This window comes from Rutilus rutilus (genome assembly GCF_951802725.1).
Source record: "Rutilus rutilus genome assembly, chromosome: 20".
Lineage (NCBI taxonomy): Eukaryota > Metazoa > Chordata > Actinopteri > Cypriniformes > Leuciscidae > Rutilus > Rutilus rutilus.
Window position 1 is genome coordinate 27,319,573 of NC_140225.1, and position 18,577 is coordinate 27,338,149.

General features: G+C 39.0%; 1 protein-coding gene across 2 annotated transcripts in view; it reads right to left on the reverse strand.

Annotated features, from left to right (window-relative positions):
* mcph1 (microcephalin 1) overlaps positions 1 to 18,577 on the reverse strand; it is a 105,982-nt gene that overhangs the window by 83,431 nt on the left and 3,974 nt on the right. For both annotated transcript variants that reach the window (XM_084390753.1, XM_084390752.1), the window contains exons 5-7: positions 10,681 to 10,768; positions 10,451 to 10,562; positions 10,223 to 10,354 (exon numbers count right to left, since the gene is read on the reverse strand). In XM_084390753.1, coding sequence (XP_084246879.1) covers positions 10,223 to 10,354; positions 10,451 to 10,562; positions 10,681 to 10,768 — 332 coding nt within the window. The remainder of the gene's footprint in view (positions 1 to 10,222; positions 10,355 to 10,450; positions 10,563 to 10,680; positions 10,769 to 18,577) is intronic.

Here is an 18,577-nt window from a genome sequence, read left to right on the forward strand (position 1 = left end):
TGTGTGCCTCCCTGGCGATTTATGTATTCTACCACTGTTGTGTTGTCTGATCTGATCAAAAAGTGGTGGTTCTTTAGGAACTGCACAAAATGATTCAATGCCAGAAACACTGTTAACTGTTCCAGGAAGTTTGTGTGCGTTCTGTAGCGAGACCATAGACTGTAAAAAAAAAAGATGGACGACGCCCCTTCACTCTCTTCCATTGGTGAGAACTGAAGCTGCCAGTGTCCCGATATGGCGCTGACATCTTGGGACTTGAGTCTGTGCAGTAGCGATCTCGGGACCAGACCTGTAGTAGTAGTGTGCAGGAAGTAAAGCCACAAAATCAACGCCCCGCCCTCACTCTCGCAGGATGCACTCTCCCTGCACTTTTTTTAAAGTGGCCTATGTCTGCTCCGTTCTGCTCTAATTTTGATGTCTGTTGATTGCAGTACGACAAGAGGCTTGTTAAAATAAAGTAAATACAATCTCCTCAGTCCTCCGAAGATCCCGAAAAAAAGTCTGTTGGTGCTTCAGTGACTACTTCGCTCAGAGAACCTGTCAATCACAGCTGTCAATCATGACGTTACACCACCGTTTTTTAACTAAAAACAAACTTATTTTAAAAACAGACACTTGAACTTACATCAGTGTGATAAAAACTACAGTAAATGACAGAAACCACTTTTGGAAAAAAGATATTTGAAGTGTAATTTAAATATTTAGTTGGTCTCACCGAATAATAACCCGTTGGTCCCGTTGAATAACACGGGGAGGCGGGGTTTATGACCTATACTAGGACCAGTCACCGGGGGGGGCGATCGAGACGTTTTGGCTTCACTTTTCAGGGCTTGTGCGGCACGCTTGAGCGAGACGGGCCACTTCTCTTTCGCTATTCTCGAGACACTAGGCACTGTTTTGTGCGGATGGGTGGCCGGAGCGCATTAAGGGTTTTCCTGTTAATACGGTGTTGTGTTAGCGGCCCCTAAGTTAATAACTAATGGCAAAGCATCCGTTGTAACCACCTTTCTCAGAGAAACTGCCCCCAGCAGAGTCCCTGACTCGAGAAAAGAGTGATCTCTCCACTGACGGAGTGCGCCCATGCAGAGTGACGTCACTATCACTTTGCGGTTGAGGTTGGACAGAAGAGTCCATTGCTGAAACTCCCTCATTCGCAACAGTCCCAGTGGAATGACAGAATCTGTCAAGGCCATCAGCCCCAGAAGACATAAACACAGTCTGAATGGAACTCTGTTTCCTTTCTGAAAAATGGATATTGCCTCCGCATCGTGCCTAACAACGCCCCTTAGCTGTTCTAAATCCACTGTAAAACACGGCTTCGCGGGGCTTATTGCTTAAATATAAATAAAGGTGACTTGCCTCGACTATTATAGTACAATATGTGCCATTTACTAAGTAGAAAATAGTAAATGTGTGAACAAGTGACCGATTTTAGCTGCAGCTTCAGCGTCTATTAATAATGTAGGGGGCAGGACACTTTAGATTCTAGAAAGCATTTGATTGGACAAAGTCTGATGAGAAACTGAAGTGTAGAGTGATGCCATCAAAATCATTGATCCTTATTGGTGGAAGTCAGAATGCTTATATCTTCTAAATGAGAATTTTGTCATTGTTTGGGAGCACACTAGCTTATAGACAACAGTAAGGCTAACATATTCATACTAAAAGCCAAAACTCATAGTTTGCTATCATAATGCTCAGATGACAGTTGGATGTTTTGACCTGCGGTTCAGTCTGTATTTCCCACAGCGCTGCGACGGAGGACTCGCATGGCTCAGAAACAATATGAATATGAGAGAGAGGTTGTTTTTAAAACAAAATACACACTGGAATGAATAATTTTTGAAAACTGGACGTTAGTCACTATTATCTCTACCATCTCTGATTTAATCGGCCGTGTTTTTCTCTGCATTAGCGCTGTTTTGGACTGCCTTTTTGAATGCATTCGCTTACTGAATCCTCGGACTGAAAATGTTAGCGGTTTAAAACTCTAGCGGCTTAAAGGTTGTATCAGCGATTTCAGGCCCAAACATAAATGATCACATTCATCTAATCTTTCCTAACGATCCGCTAGCTGGCCGCCCCATAAGCATGCCGTCAAAAAAACACGTCTCTGTAGGCAGCCTAGGCTCTGAGATCTGCACACAAAAACAGTTGGTTTCACCACTCAAAACCAAAATAAATAGTGTTCCAACCAATCACCGACAGGGGTGGGTGTTGTGAAGTTTTGCGCTTGTGCACGGCTGCACGCGAAAAATAAACCTCTCAGAGCTAAAGGGACAATGAGTTCACACAGTATATTCAATAGACGTATTTGTAACATCAACTCTTATAACTGTCTGCAAACCATAGCTCTTTTGTGGTCTACACTTCTCATGACAAACACTGATGAAACACTGACAAACAATTAATGATACTGAGTTATTATAATATCACCACCATCACCACAATGAGAAATCATATGAAACCCAAACAGCAAGTCGATTGAGGAAAAACAGCTGTCCATCACTGCATTAATGACTACAGGTAAACTCAGCTGAACCCGAGTGAGCGGGATAACAACTTATCTGATAGCAAAATGATTTTGAGACATGCTTCCTTTAAGTTTCGTTAAGGAAGACAGGTTTAATAACAGAAAACGCAAAGTGCTGTTAGAAACTTCATTATATGTCACTGTGTCCCTGCAACGTCTGTCAGCGGCAGCGCATTTTCTCACTCGAGAATGTGGATGATATTGTTTTTCTCAACATGAATGTGAAACAATATAAACAAGACAACCATATGCTGACTCGAGTGTATATGTACGTTCTGTACAATAAGTGGCGCAGTCTGTTTTATTAGCGTTTTTTTTTTTTGTTCGCACTGCTTGAGCTTAAATGCTTTTGTTCTTTACATTTTTTGTTTACACACATAATGTTTAATGTTTTCAACTAAAAGAAAACCTTAAAATGTAACATCAGCTTGTTGTGTATATTGCATTTCCCCATTAGTCAACGATGTTGTTTAACATAACATAACATAACAGTCATGAAGCGCGATAACTGATGACGTCACATCTAGTGGGATTCCATAAATAAACTACACAGAATCCCACTATTCGCCGATGCAATGGTTAAATTCAGGCAAACTTTAACATACAACCTCTTTGGACAAATATACATAACGAAAAAGATTATACAAAATGTAATACCTTGGAAAATGGCATTTAAGACTTTAATACTTTTTAAGGGCCTTAATTTTCTCCAAATTGATTTATCAACTTTTAATACTTTTCAAGACCCCGCAGACACCCTGTAAAAACATGTATGTCAAGTTGCCAGAAATGAGTGTTGGAGCCGAAAGCCTCGTGGACAGCGCTCCGACATGTAGCATGGATGTCCTTTGGGCGACCTGAGTTCAAGTCCTGGCACAGGAACCCTTACCGATCCTGTCCCTCTCACTCACATACTTTGCTTCTTATTCGTTTTCTATACTATCTGTAATGGAAAATTTTGATTTTCATTGATTTACAGTGTTGATTTTCATTGATTTTCAGTAAGACATTGAAATTACCCTTTGCTGGACTGTCCGTGGTCTGCCAACTTTAGTTGACTGATGTGTGTGTGTTTTTAAACACTGGGAAGCAGCTGAGACGTCAGGAGGAGACAGATTGAAAGGGGACCCCTGGGGTCAGAGGTCGTCCAATTTAGAACTTGTGAGTTTGTAAGAATAAACTCAGCAGGATTAGATCACTAGCCGAGAAACCTTCCCTTTTTTAGATAAGAGAGCCTGTAAGCAGGAAACCTTGAGAGAAGGTATAAAGGCTGCTCTGCACTCCTCTCTGATTGTCGCACTTGTTTCACAGACTGTACTGGTGACTTCTGTGTGGCAACTGGGCCTTCTTGCAAGAATAAATACTTTTTGAAAAGACGATTTGACTCAGAAATGTCTCTTACGCAGTGATGAATGTTTAATGAATATTTTTGCCACAACATATCCTATCTCGAAGGCAAAAATGGCAAAAAATAAATGTTCATGAGTTGTTCATGCTTGGACCCTGATAACTGCTGCTTGCGGCTATATTTTATTTCTTTTATCAATAAACAAGGGAGTGTGTCAAAAACGTCACTAAATTTAATACAAATGCCCACAAAATTCTTGTGAGATCTTGTTTTTTTTATATTATGACATATGCAGGGCTCGACAGTACGAGCATTTCACTTGCATTTGCGACTAAAAATAGATATGTGCAAACTGTAAAATGTATTTTGGAGCATGTGGGCAAAAAAAACACACATCAGTGGATCAGTTTTCTTAGCCCTATTCGGACGTGATTAGTTTTACAAGGGTAGATGGAGTAATGTAATTTTACCACAGGACGTCTGTAATATTAATGGCCAATTCGCACAGGAAAATAAATCTGAGTAAAACTAGCAGAAGTGGGAGGGGTAACTCGATTTACACACCGCCGTCACCTCCCCGTTATCATGTGCATGTTACGTTGCTTCCTGATATCACGTGCGCAAACTTTTACAAAAAATAGAAAATGAAGCTTCTGCCATGACCATCCCAGTCCCCTAAACTGAACCCAACAGAAAATGAGTGGGGTGAACTGAAGACAAGAAGCACCAACATGAACTTGTGAATCTGAAGGATCAGGAGACATTCTGTATGGAGGAATGGTCTCTGAGCTCTTGTCAGTTGTTCTCCAAACTCATCAGGCATTATAGAAGAAAACTCAGAGCTGTTATCTTAGCAAAAGGAGGGTGCAAAAAGTATTTAATAACAGGGAGCCAATAATTGTGGCCAATGTGTTTTGAAGAAAAACATTTATTTCATAATGTGATTTCCCCCCCACTTTCAATTCTTTTACTTTAATGAAAGGTTAGATTTTTGCACATTTTTTGAATGAAAGATCAAAAGGATAAACAATGCAGATTCAGTTTTTACAGCCATTTTTGATCATATTTACCAGGAGTGCCAATAATTCTGACCACAGCTGTATGTATGTATGTATGTATGTTAGTTCAAAGTATGTCAGAAGCAAAGATATAAGCAAAGTATGTGAGTTAGAACAGTTAGTTCCGATAAAACGATTGATTAAATGAATTAAATTCTGACTGGATTCTGCTGGTACTAGGCACTTACCTAAAGCTAAAACAAGTGCCTATAACAAGGGCTTCTGACCTTCTTTTTGATCTGAATGGTATGTGGAAAACACTTGAGTTTTGCCACAGATTTGACATACCACGACTAGAACGTTACTGAATGAATTTAAGCGCCTCCGTACTTGAAAAAGCAGGGAAAAGTACTTTTAAACAGGAAATTAAGGAATATTTATGTACATATTTACAGCGGGTCTATTCGCACGGGATTAGTATTACCTGAGGTAATTTTCCCGGACCTTTTTCCAGAAGGTAAAAGTCGCCGTAATCTTTACTGACATTGTCCGTAATGATTACTGAGATGGCACATTCGGACGGGACTAAAATCACTGAGAAGCTTTGGTAATAATTACTTCACAACTAATGCTGATCAAGTATGACAAAGTTTACTTTACGGTGTTAATATAGTAATATGTTGTAAGAAAACATTTTCTCTCCCTCATCTGAATTTGAATGAGCAGCCTGCAATAATAAAGTCTGTCCAATTTCCACCCTGGTTATTTTTGGTTACACAGACTGTATTTAATTTAATTGAGTTAAATTTCCATTTAATTTAAAGTAAACTATTTTAGCTTCAGTCTGGGATGCCCTGTCACAGGACGGAAAGACTTAGAACATTATTTGACGCATTTGATTATATATTTTACTAGTATCAGTGTTATTATAGTTAACAAAAACTAAAACCATAAAAAACATTTTTCATTACTTTAACTTTTCTTAATGTCAGTTAACATTTATTTATTTCAATTTTTATATGAAGAGTTCAGATGCAAAAGCCTTTAAGTGCCATCTGAAATTTTATTCTAGAATGATAATTTTTATAAAGCTTGTATATTTAAGTTAAGTAAATATATATATACCGTGAGGAAAATAAGTATTTGAACACCCTGCTATTTTGCAAGTTCTCCCACTTAGAAATCATGGAGGGGTCTGAAATTGTCATCGTAGGTGCATGTCCACTGTGAGAGACATAATCTAAAAAAAAAAAATCAAGAAATCACAATGTATGATTTTTTAACTATTTATTTGTATGATACAGCTGCAAATAAGTATTTGAACACCTGAGAAAATCAATGTTAATATTTGGTACAGTAGCCTTTGTTTGCAATTACAGAGGTCAAACGTTTCCTGTAGTTTTTCACCAGGTTTGCACACACTGCAGGAGGGATTTTGGCCCTCTCCTCCACACAGATCTTCTCTAGATCAGTCAGGTTTCTGGGCTGTCGCTGAGAAACACGGAGTTTGAGCTCCCTCCAAAGATTCTCTATTGGGTTTAGGTCTGGAGCCACGCCAGAACCTTGATATGCTTCTTACAGAGCCACTCCTTGGTTATCCTGGCTGTGTGCTTCGGGTCATTGTCATGTTGGAAGACCCAGCCTCGACCCATCTTCAATGCTCTAACTGAGGGAAGGAGGTTGTTCCCCAAAATATCGCAATACATGGCCCCGGTCATCCTCTCCTTAATACAGTGCAGTCGCCCTGTCCCATGTGCAGAAAAACACCCCCAAAGCATGATGCTACCACCCCCATGCTTCACAGTAGGGATGGTGTTCTTGGGATGGTACTCATCATTCTTCTTCCTCCAAACACGTTTAGTGGAATTATGACCAAAAAGTTCTATTTTGGTCTCATCTGACCACATGACTTTCTCCCATGACTCCTCTGGATCATCCAAATGGTCATTGGCAAACTTAAGACGGGCCTTGACATGTGCTGGTTTAAGCAGGGGAACCTTCCGTGCCATGCATGATTTCAAACCATGACGTCTTAGTGTATTACCAACAGTAACCTTGGAAACGGTGGTCCCAGCTCTTTTCAGGTCATTGACCAGCTCCTCCCGTGTAGTTCTGGGCTGATTTCTCACCTTTCTTAGGATCATTGAGACCCCACGAGGTGAGATCTTGAATGGAGCCCCAGTCCGAGGGAGATTGACAGTCATGTTTAGCTTCTTCCATTTTCTAATGATTGCTCCAACAGTGGACCTTTTTTCACCAAGCTGCTTGGCAATTTCCCCGTAGCCCTTTCTAGCCTTGTGGAGGTGTACAATTTTGTCTCTAGTGTCTTTGGACAGCTCTTTGGTCTTGGCCATGTTAGTAGTTGGATTCTTACTGATTGTATGGGGTGGACAGGTGTCTTTATGCAGCTAACGACCTCAATCAGGTGCATCTAATTTAGGATAATAAATGGAGTGGAGGTGGACATTTTAAAGGCAGACTAACAGGTCTTTGAGGGTCAGAATTCTAGCTGATAGACAGGTGTTCAAATACTTATTTGCAGCTGTATCATACAAATAAATAGTTAAAAAATCATATATTGTGATTTCTGCATTTCTTTTTTTAGATTATGTCTCTCACAGTGGACATGCACCTACGATGACAATTTCAGACCCCTCCATGATTTCCAGGTGGGAGAACTTGCAAAATAGCAGGGTGTTCAAATACTTATTTTCCTCACTGTATATATATACATACATACACACACTCACCTAAAGGATTATTAGGAACACCATACTAATACTGTGTTTGACCCCCTTTCGCCTTCAGAACTGCCTTAATTCTACGTGGCATTGATTCAACAAGGTGCTGAAAGCATTCTTTAGAAATGTTGGCCCATATTGATAGGATAGCATCTTGCAGTTGATGGAGATTTGTGGGATGCACATCCAGGGCACGAAGCTCCCGTTCCACCACATCCCAAAGATGCTCTATTGGGTTGAGATCTGGTGACTGTGGGGGCCATTTTAGTACAGTGAACTCATTGTCATGTTCAAGAAACCAATCTGAAATGATTCGAGCTTTGTGACATGGTGCATTATCCTGCTGGAAGTAGCCATCAGAGGATGGGTACATGGTGGTCATAAAGGGATGGACATGGTCAGAAACAATGCTCAGGTAGGCCGTGGCATTTATAAACGATGCCCAATTGGCACTAAGGGGCCTAAAGTGTGCCAAGAAAACATCCCCCACACCATTACACCACCACCACCAGCCTGCATAGTGGTAACAAGGCATGATGGATCCATGTTCTCATTCTGTTTACACCAAATTCTGACTCTACCATCTGAATGTCTCAACAGAAATCGAGACTCATCAGACCAGGCAACATTTTTCCAGTCTTGAACTGTCCAATTTTGGTGAGCTTGTGCAAATTGTAGCCTCTTTTTCCTATTTGTAGTGGAGATGAGTGGTACCCGGTGGGGTCTTCTGCTGTTGTAGCCCATCCGCCTCAAGGTTGTGCGTGTTGTGGCTTCACAAATGCTTTGCTGCATTCCTCGGTTGTAACGAGTGGTTATTTCAGTCAAAGTTGCTCTTCTATCAGCTTGAATCAGTCGGCCCATTCTCCTCTGACCTCTAGCATCAACAAGGCATTTTCGCCCACAGGACTGCCGCATACTGGATGTTTTGACCTTTTCACACCATTCTTTGTAAACCCTAGAAATGGTTGTGCGTGAAAATCCCAGTAACTGAGCAGATTGTGAAATACTCAGACCGGCCCGTCTGGCACCAACAACCATGCCACGCTCAAAATTGCTTAAATCACCTTTCTTTCCCATTCTGACATTCAGTTTGGAGTTCAGGAGATTGTCTTGACCAGGACCACACCCCTAAATGCATAGAAGCAACTGCCATGTGATTGGTTGATTAGATAATTGCATTAATGAGAAATTGAACAGGTGTTCCTAATAATCCTTTAGGTGAGTGTATATATATATATATATATATATATATATATATATATAGTGCATGCAGAGTTTTTAGGCACGTTGATTTTCATTTATAAGTGATATATAATTGTTCATGAAGGCTGGAAATGAAAAATTCCTTATATTCAGGTGTGCATAATTATTAGGCATGTTTTCTTTTACACATAAAATAAGTCAAAAAAACAAACAAATATTACTAGATATTGCAGTTAAGGCAAGGCCATTGGACAGTGAAATGCTCATTGGGTCAGCAGGGTCAGACAAAAACAGGTGGAGAAGAAAAGACATGTTAGCTGCAAAAGAATTAAGGTGAAAAATTAAGAGTGTTGCTTGCCTTTGGAACTATTTTCGTTGGTGAAATAGAACAAAAAGAGTCAACATTGTTTGTGTTTAAAATGTAGTAACTTAATATTAACTAGGCTACTTTTTTATTGAACTATAAATTCAATGTAACATTTGCAATCGTGAAAATATTCAGCAAAACAGCTCCCATAGTCGTGTTATGTTACTTAACTCTATCATGTTAAAAAAAAAAAAAAAAAACATTTTGAATTTTTACCCCAATATATTTCGTCTGTGAGTTTCTTGTGTGTGCTTTTATGCTCATTTCTTTTGATTTCTCCACGAAAGTCTCTCACAAAGAGACAGTCAGCACGAGCCTCAACGAGATTTTGTTACCAGAAATACACTATCCCTTATCAACCACTGTTTACATTGAATGTGATAAAATCAGAATTATTCTAACGTTTAGATGCTTCCCTAGTTATTTTTTTGTCACTAAAGTTAAGCCACTTGTCTTTCAGTTGTCCCGGACAAGCGTTAATGTCGAGCCTTGTGTTCATTCATGATTCTTTTCGTGCTGTAAAGCAGAACAGGTGATCGGTTCATGTGCGCTTGGCGCTGTCGTTTGCTTGAACTGAGGCGCTACAGCGATCTGTCACGCAACGTTAGAGCGCCAAAAAAGATTGTGACAGCTCGAGAGACGACCACGGTCTCCCTCCAGTCAAATTAGCCCATTTCCAATAATTATTGTGAAGTTTACAGTGCTTGCAATTGCAACTTCACCCCAAATTTCGCTGAAAAGCGACTAGTTTGCAGGTATGTATTATGAATACCCAGGATTAACTGTTAACCCAGGGTAGATTATAAGCAATGTGAAACAAGGCAAGATAGCCCAGTATTCTGTTGTGGTTTAGAATGACCCAGGGTTAAACATTTCAAATGTGAAAAGCCCTAAAATGAAAACCAATCAATAGTGAATCAAATCAATTCACTGTCAACTCAAAGATTCACATCTCTATAACACCCCTAGAAAAATCACAAAATTATTAGATCAGAAATTAAAATAGTTCTCAAAAGGATTTGAGGAAAATACCAGTGGGTGAGAGATGTTCACGTTGTGCTCTCATTTCTCTCAGTCGCTGAGCCATGCTGTCAGAGCGTTTTAAAGAGGGACTGTACACTATTCCACTTTCCTCATCAATAACGAATGGTGAAGTGTCAGAAACTATAAATAAAAAATATATTAAAAAAAGCATATAAAAAAAAAAAAAATTTGTTGAATGAAATAAACATGAATGAAACAAACGTATGCTTTCCTCACCAACAGGGGATGAAGAGATCATGTCTTCCATCATCTTGTCAAATTTTTTTTTCAGTCGCCTGTCATTCTCAGGGGTCTTTACAGGAAAATCTCTAGGCTGCATGCAACGGTGCTGCAAAAACAAATCAAACACAAAAACACAAGTGTGGGGTTATTTCATTCTTATTTACCTAGATTTGTACAGCAACCAATCAAAGTAAAAATATATGCATGTTCTTTTATTTTCTTACGGTTCTTTTATTCAGAAGATGATGTTTGGATTCTTCATTCTGAGCAGGAAAAAGATCTTCGTCTACATGTTCGTTACTCTCTTTGCATCTGCAAACATTTCATGAATTCGAAAGGCTCATGAAAAGGAAACATTGAGGTCTAGAGACATCTAAAGGCCATCCAAAGAAATGCAACACAAAAAAAAAGGTCACTGATGGAGTCCGAGAACTAAAACTGGACTAGTGGCTAGTTGCATAAAATTAGCCACTATGTTAAGACTGTGTCTTAAGAACTAATTTGACCAACTAGCAATTAGTCAAGATGTAATCAGTCTTACTTTTCTCATTCAAATTAAGACTGATCTACTTTTTATATAACTGACTTTAAAGGGGTCATGAACTGAGAAATCAAATTTTCCTTGAGCTTTTGATATACAAGAGGTCATCATACTATAAGAATATCCTGTACGTTTCAGAACTGAAAACTTCCTTGTTAGTCCAATAAAAGCTTTTATTGACACCAGGAACAGCGAACGACAGGTTTTTAAAAGTGGGGATCTATGACGTCAAAGGGTATCAAACACCGCCTCCGCAGAAGATGATCAACGCCTACTTCAACACTGCCTGTTTAGCCCCACCCACCGATTCACGCATTACATGAAACTCTACATTCGAATTTTAGGTGTGCGTCAAGCAGTGGCGCAAGAGATGGGATGACGACATTGTGTTTTAATGTTTTTGTTAGCCGAGCTAGATGAACCCACTTCATATTGCTAGATGCAAAACATTGCAGAAATAGAGAAGCTTAAAGGGGTGGTTCAGAGTAAAATCAACCTAGGGTCCTTTGCACCATGACCTCGAGCCAAACACCCCCCCAGAAGCTTTTTTCCCTTGGTTGAACATTATTAAAGTTAGAGATTATTTAGAGAAATCAGCCGAATGGCTTAGTGCAGGCGCTAACGGATCCAAGGATGTATCTCGTAAATTACCCCACTAATAATGCCCAGAATGGTATCAAACTTATACAGTAGTTCAAATAGGTTCTGTACTCATAAAACGAGGCATTGGAAAGTTTGTAAGTACATCAGGAGTTTATTTAAATAACACTTGCCTGGCGGCTCAGGCTACTGCTAACCCGGACGTCGAAGTCACTTCAGGGGTTTGGGAAAAGCACATAGAAATCCTGGCAGAAAGCGATGCATAAGAATGTAGTGTAACGACGAATTATTTTTTCCGAAGTGTTAACAACTTAATGTTAACTAATAATTGTTGCAAACTGGTACTACCAACAAAATATTAGTGCATTCCTGGAACTGGGCGTCGTTACACTACATCCTTAAAGTCCCTGTAAAGTCAAAATTAAGTATGTTTTCTGAGTTTGTCACACCACAGAAAAAGGTGTTATTAGCCACCCAGCCAAATTTGAATGATAAAAAAAGCCGGCAAGTACATAAAATAAGCTATCAAAATCTTGAAAAAATGAGCAGTAGTCTCTGCTCTCAAACGCTGGGGGCGTGTCCGCTGGCTGCGCTGAAACCACGCCCACTCGCGGGAAAGCTGCCGTCGCCACACTCAACTGTCACCGCTACAGCCGGAATGGATGCTCCTAGGTTTTACAAATCCATACATGTTCGAGCCTGGACTACCTACTATAATTATAACATAAGCACACAAGGCAACTTACACTCATTGGTGGGCACGCACTGCCGACGATGGCACCAGTTGTCGGCGCGACGGGAGGATGAAGGCCGAGGCGGGAGATAATCGGTTCAGCCCCATTCACCAGTAACAGCGGATTATCAGTGAATCCCATTTGTCTCCGACGAAAGTTTATAAAACTATCCTGTGTAAAATGATCACTACAGAGGCGGATTTTGACAGTGATCCTAAGCTCTCCATCAAGGTGGCTCTTCCACAAAATTAATCCACCTCTTCTTGATGTGATCGTTTTTCGGAAATTTAAATAAGGACACCAATCTGTTTTGTACGTGATCGCATCCAAGTAGTACGCATTTCCGTGACGAAGGCATAGCTAGCTAGCAAACTGTAGGCTGTAGTAACTAATAGTACTGACAGTAACTCGCGATCGGCAAACTGATGTGAATGAATGTGCTATATTGTTAGGGGAGGGGCAGCGTCAGGGGCTCCGATGCGTCATCAAGTAGGGGCGTGTCCAGGAGCTCAGGGGCTCCAGTGCGTCATCAAGCCCCCGTTTTAGCCCCGCCCAAAAAATCCGGAACACAGCAATGGTGGAAATCCAACTCCACAATTCAGTACTTCACAGTTCACAGTCTTTGTAATATGTTTTAGCAATACATTTCTAACATTTCTAATGTGTTTAGAATTTTTTTTTTGAATTGCCTTTACAGGGACTTTAAGCATCGCCAGACTAACTAAAAAGTACTTCTTTCAATATAAAAACCAATGAAAATATAAAAGAACACTAAAATTAATTAAGTTTGAAACCCCATTGCACATTTCAAGGTTTAAATAAAGTTTATTTATTTAAAACAGGGTTGCATCGAGTTTAGAGTTTATTCCCTTTGCGATGCAAAATAAGAAATACAGAATCTTATTCTTGCGACATTTTAAATTTGTATTGCCAAAGAAATTGCAGCAAAATTAACCAATTAAAACAGTACAAAATGAAAATAGTTCAAAGCAACATAAATTGGTGAAAAAAAACAGGTGTTTTTCTTTGCCTCTCTCTCGCAGACGTGCTGGATCTCTTTTTAGCACGTTTCTCTTGTCTCCCTCCATGAGCGTGCCGGGACAGTAGCGGGAAATCGCTATTCTAGACATTAGCATTAGGCTATTAAAGTGTTGATAATGAAGTAATTAAATAATTTAGGCTACATGTAGTAATATTTCTGTCATAAAAGTTTATTAACTAAATATTTCATTATTTTAATAATTGAAGAATTGAAACGCTACTTCGGTTTGGGCCAGCTTTTTCCAAGCAAAACTAAATACAATCTTCAAACGCATGTTCATTTGTTGTCATGAACAAAATGTTCCAACTCAATATTAAATTCCACAGGGATGTTTGGATCCTTACAACCAGGGTGCGATTTGCGAATAAAGCGTTATGAATAATTATGAACTTAAATGGAACAATATAGCAACATTTCGACAAATAAATTATTTGATCTGTTTGGCGATTTACATTTAATAAGAGCAAGATTTTCACTCTTGCCTTGTCCTTTCGCATTGGGAAGCGCTCACATGATAGCATGTTTGAGTAGATCCCCTGTAGGCCTACCTCTCGGTTTCATGTGGATTACATAATCAGATAACATTGATTAAATATTTAGACATTTAAAGGCTTTAGACATAGCCTATTTCTTATCATGACTGAGCTGAGGCAAGTGGCTTTCGGTTCATTTTTGTGACGCGCAGGTCCCGGAGACGACAGACAAACTTTTGGGTAAAATAATTCAGCAGAAGCAGGGATGTTTAGAAATCCCCATCCCCCCTGGCAAATCACACCTAGCTTAAAACCATGTTTATAAAAACTCTTTCTGTATAGGGAACCCCAAAATATTATGTTTTTAACAGAACTGCTTTTGAAATTACGATTGGAATTATTATACAGATGTAAATTCAGTCATTCTGTTGGATAATATTCGTTCCTTAGTGTAAAATGGAAATGCATGGTAATTTAATTTTATAAATATAAACAAAAAAACGATATAGTGTAACAGAGTTTTAGAACTAGATAAATCTCTCTGCATTAATAATACAAAATGCATTAATAATATAAAAATGACAGTAGTCCATGTTTGCTCAGGATTTGAACCTGTGTCATCTAAAATGATTGAAAGCCAAGTTCTACCACTCGGCTACGAATTTACTCACTGAGAAATGCCCAAAAGTTCGTTTGTCCGGCAATTAGTGTTGATTAGAAACACTCTTCATTCGTCTCATTCCTTAATAGAATAGTAAAAAATAATCAGCTTCATTGCACCCAATTTATTGTTGTTATTAATTTGTTTTTGTGTTTTTTTGTTATCGCATTGCTCCCCCGGGAAATAGTCTTATGTTGCCCACCGACGTCTACAATATGAAATATAGGCTATATTGTTGTTGTCTATATTTTTAAGTTTTGATTCTATTTTTCTGTTCTAAAAAAATATTCTATTCTGTTTACCATAGTTGTAGTATTTCATCCTTACTGTTAATTGACATTAACCCCACTTACAATTCAAAATGCAGCAATTGCTGCTGTTTTGCACAATATCCCTTTGCGCCACCCGGCGGTCATTTCACGAATGACTTTGAAATGCGGCTGGTTTATTTTTGCCGCGGTGGTTTTGCTGTGGCGGCTGGCGCGGCGTTAATAAGCATTCTTGTTGACTACCTACTGTAAATTGGAAAATGTTAGCGTTATTTTGTCACTTACTGGGAGCAGTATGCTAGCTGGAGCCGTTTACCTCCAGTCTTTGTGCTAAGCTAGGCTAGCGGTGGGTTCGTCAGACAGTTACAGCACACACGGAGATGAAAAGGGTATGTATGGATTTTATCTAACTCTAGGGGATACGGTGAATAAGTTAAAGTCCCCAAAAGTTGCCGTGTTCCTTTAATGCGGAGAAAATCTTGGTTACGTCTAAACCATAACCAAGCCGTTCACACAAACAGAACGGATTTTCTGCACTGCTTTTCCATTGATTTCTGTGTAAACATGCACAAGACGGACAACTTTGACTGTTGCGCTTGCGTCTCGCACAAGAGAGCAGCATGTTTAGAAAGCCATGTAAAGTTAAAAGTTTAACTTTTAAAAAATATATCTTGAGACTTTGAGGGTATTTCTTTTTTTCCATGTCATGTTTTTAAAAATCGCAAAAAAGAAAAGAAAAAAGTACTCAGTGGGGTCAGCGCTTCGACTCTTGAATGACGCTTTTATGTTTATAATTGTTGATGGAATTTACGAAATTATGTTTAATTTATGAAATTATACGATTTATGAACATTAGTTTAAACGTTAGTTTAAACGTAAGTAGTGATTTAATATGGAAGTAGCGATCACTCTTCACATCGTTCGTTTCTCTTAGTAGGATGAAAATAATCTTACTTAAACTGTGATTAATATACAGAAAGCGATCAAAGAACAATCCCTTTCCAATCGCCCAAGCTATCAATCACACAGCGCGAGTTTATCTGGACACTTGCCAAAACTCGTTATGAAATCAATGACGCTGTTACACTGCACAACGAAGCTCTTACTGTATTTATATGCCTCATGTTTGCATTGGTGAAATCATTAGTGATAGTGCAGAAACTGCGTTGCAATGATAAGATCTTTCACGCGATCAACAGACTGTCATCTGCTCAGTGCTCATCACTGCAACCTTTTATGTGATGGTAATAGATCTAAATACTTAAAAAACTTCTCATGATTCGTTAATCCAGATAGCTGTAATAGTAACAGGGTTCGTACTAGGGTTGCGCGATATGCTCCATTTTCATATCGTCCTATCGTCAGCCTGTGAGATCGGCGATACACGATATTATCGTGAGGGGGGCGGGGCTTACTTATTTGATTATTAACTTGCTTATTTACTCATCAATTTGCTTGTTTTATTACTTCGTTTTAAATGAGAATCTTTTTCTATTTTGCTAGCAAAGGTGGAGTGTTTATTAATAGGCTAAATCAGGTTGTTTCCTGGTATAGTGAGGTAAAAAAAAAAGATCCTAATCATTCTTGTATCTGACCATTCTTGTATATTTCAACATGTCAGCGGGAAATTTACGGACACACATGATCCCCTCATGCCGTTACTGATGCAGCATTTTGACTGTAGGCTGCTTCTGCACGAGATCATGAGAACACGTTTTAATTTATTGGGTCAAGAAAGAGTCGGAGTCTGCGATATGTCCTCCTACCAGTGCTCTCTCTGTCTGGATGCACTTCACTTATGCGCACCGCACTTCAATAAACCGAAATAACGCGGGTTTTAAATGCCGGGAGAAATCAGAGGCAAAAATCTAAAAGTCGATCGGTACTTACTTATGACTTGACTCTGATAAAGGAAAATGGGTTAATCCGTTTACATGACCACATGCATTGTCAGTTTATTCAGCATAATCGAGTTAATAACGTGCATGTAAACGCGATCATTCCCTGAAAACGAAAGCAGAAACGGACTGCGCTTTCACTGCATTAACTGCGCGTTCTCTCAGAGACGACGGTGGATATAACGGTAGGCTACAGCATCTTAATTTACTGGCTTAATATTTCTCTTGTGGACTTACATTATTGACAGTGAAAAAAATAGAAGAATATTTCTTGTTAAACAAGTTTGAAGTTGCTTGTGATTTTCACAGGCAGAGTTTCACAGATGCTTCGTGTAGCCTACTAAAGACTTTATTAGGCATAGGCGGCCTATATAATTTTATTGATATTATTATTATAATTAATATTTTGTAATTGTAGCCTACTGTTTTTAGTGTTTTTACTGTCATTAAATATTTTGTTAATGTGCTATGGAAACAAAATACTGACGAACAACGATGCCGCGTCTTCATCTTGGCTCTGTATAAGAATATGCGTCTGTTAAAACAAGCACTCTTGGCAATTTGTGAATGGATCACCTTGCAATTCAATTTCGTTGTGGGATGTAATTTTTTTCTGTTTTAAAAATAATTTCTTTGAGGAGTCCTCATACGCGCGCGTCGGTGACGTTGCATGTGTGGTTATGTGATGTCGCAAGTGTGGTTATGTGGTGAGATGTCGTTATGAATTTAGGCAAGGCAAATATAATTGTAACTATACTAGCTTCATAATAATAATAATGATTTAATACATTAATAGGAAAACGAGCCAATTATCGTATTGATATCGTCAAAGGCATCTGCCATCGGCGATATCTCTGTCTATCGTCGATACACGATACTATCGTCTATCGGCACAACCCTAGTTCGTACACTTTTTCCAAGGTCAAATTCAAGCACTTTCCAGGTCCATTTTAAAGCTTTTTCCAGCACCTTACACTACCGTAAATTACATACCAATACATAGTTAAAATTATTATTTAGTGTTTTTATCACATCAAAAGAGATAAACAGCCAAATGTTTCATAATAGCAGAGGGCTGCACGATATTGAAGAAAAATGAGATATGCGATAACTCATTAAATAATGTGATATTCAATTTGCAATATTTCGATATATTGTGCAGCCCTAATATTTAAGCCAATCACAAGTTTTATTCTTCAAAATGTATCACTAAGTATATAGCCTAAAACATATGAATAATATACTTTTCATTATATTAATGTCCAAATATTTCTTACCAGATAATGTGATTTATAGGCTGTAAAACTGAATTAATTTAAAATATGAAGACTTAGGATTTGAACAGAAATATTTGACAGGCCTTCCCGTTTTGGGACACATTCTTGATATAGACATGGTTTGAACAATATCTGAGTGCACAGGCACCTGCCTGATAAATGTATTTCCTTGCCAAGATGTCTTGGGCCAATACATAACGTTAGCTAATACATTTACTGGAATAGAGCAGTGTAAATATTGCATAGGGCTATCCTAAACAGTAACAGTATACTAAGGACACTGACTGATTTCAGTTCCGCAATCAACGACTGTTGTTATGCACTGGGCTAACGTTTGCAGGTTAATTTGCACGTTACAGTTCTGTAATTTTGGCGATGTTCACTGCATATTCCACAAATGAACGTGACATAACGGACATGGCATGCAATACTTACATTACATTATCACACCAAGTACTTTCAGTCACTAATGGCCCTTTCAGATAGGACGCGGACCGCGCTGCGCTATGAAATGAAACCAATAGGCCTATATTTCAATGGCTTGCGCCGCGCGACCCGGACCAAAGCGGAGCTCGCGCGCACGCCGCCGTCAAAGTTTAAAATAGTTCAACTGTTGCCGCTGCGTG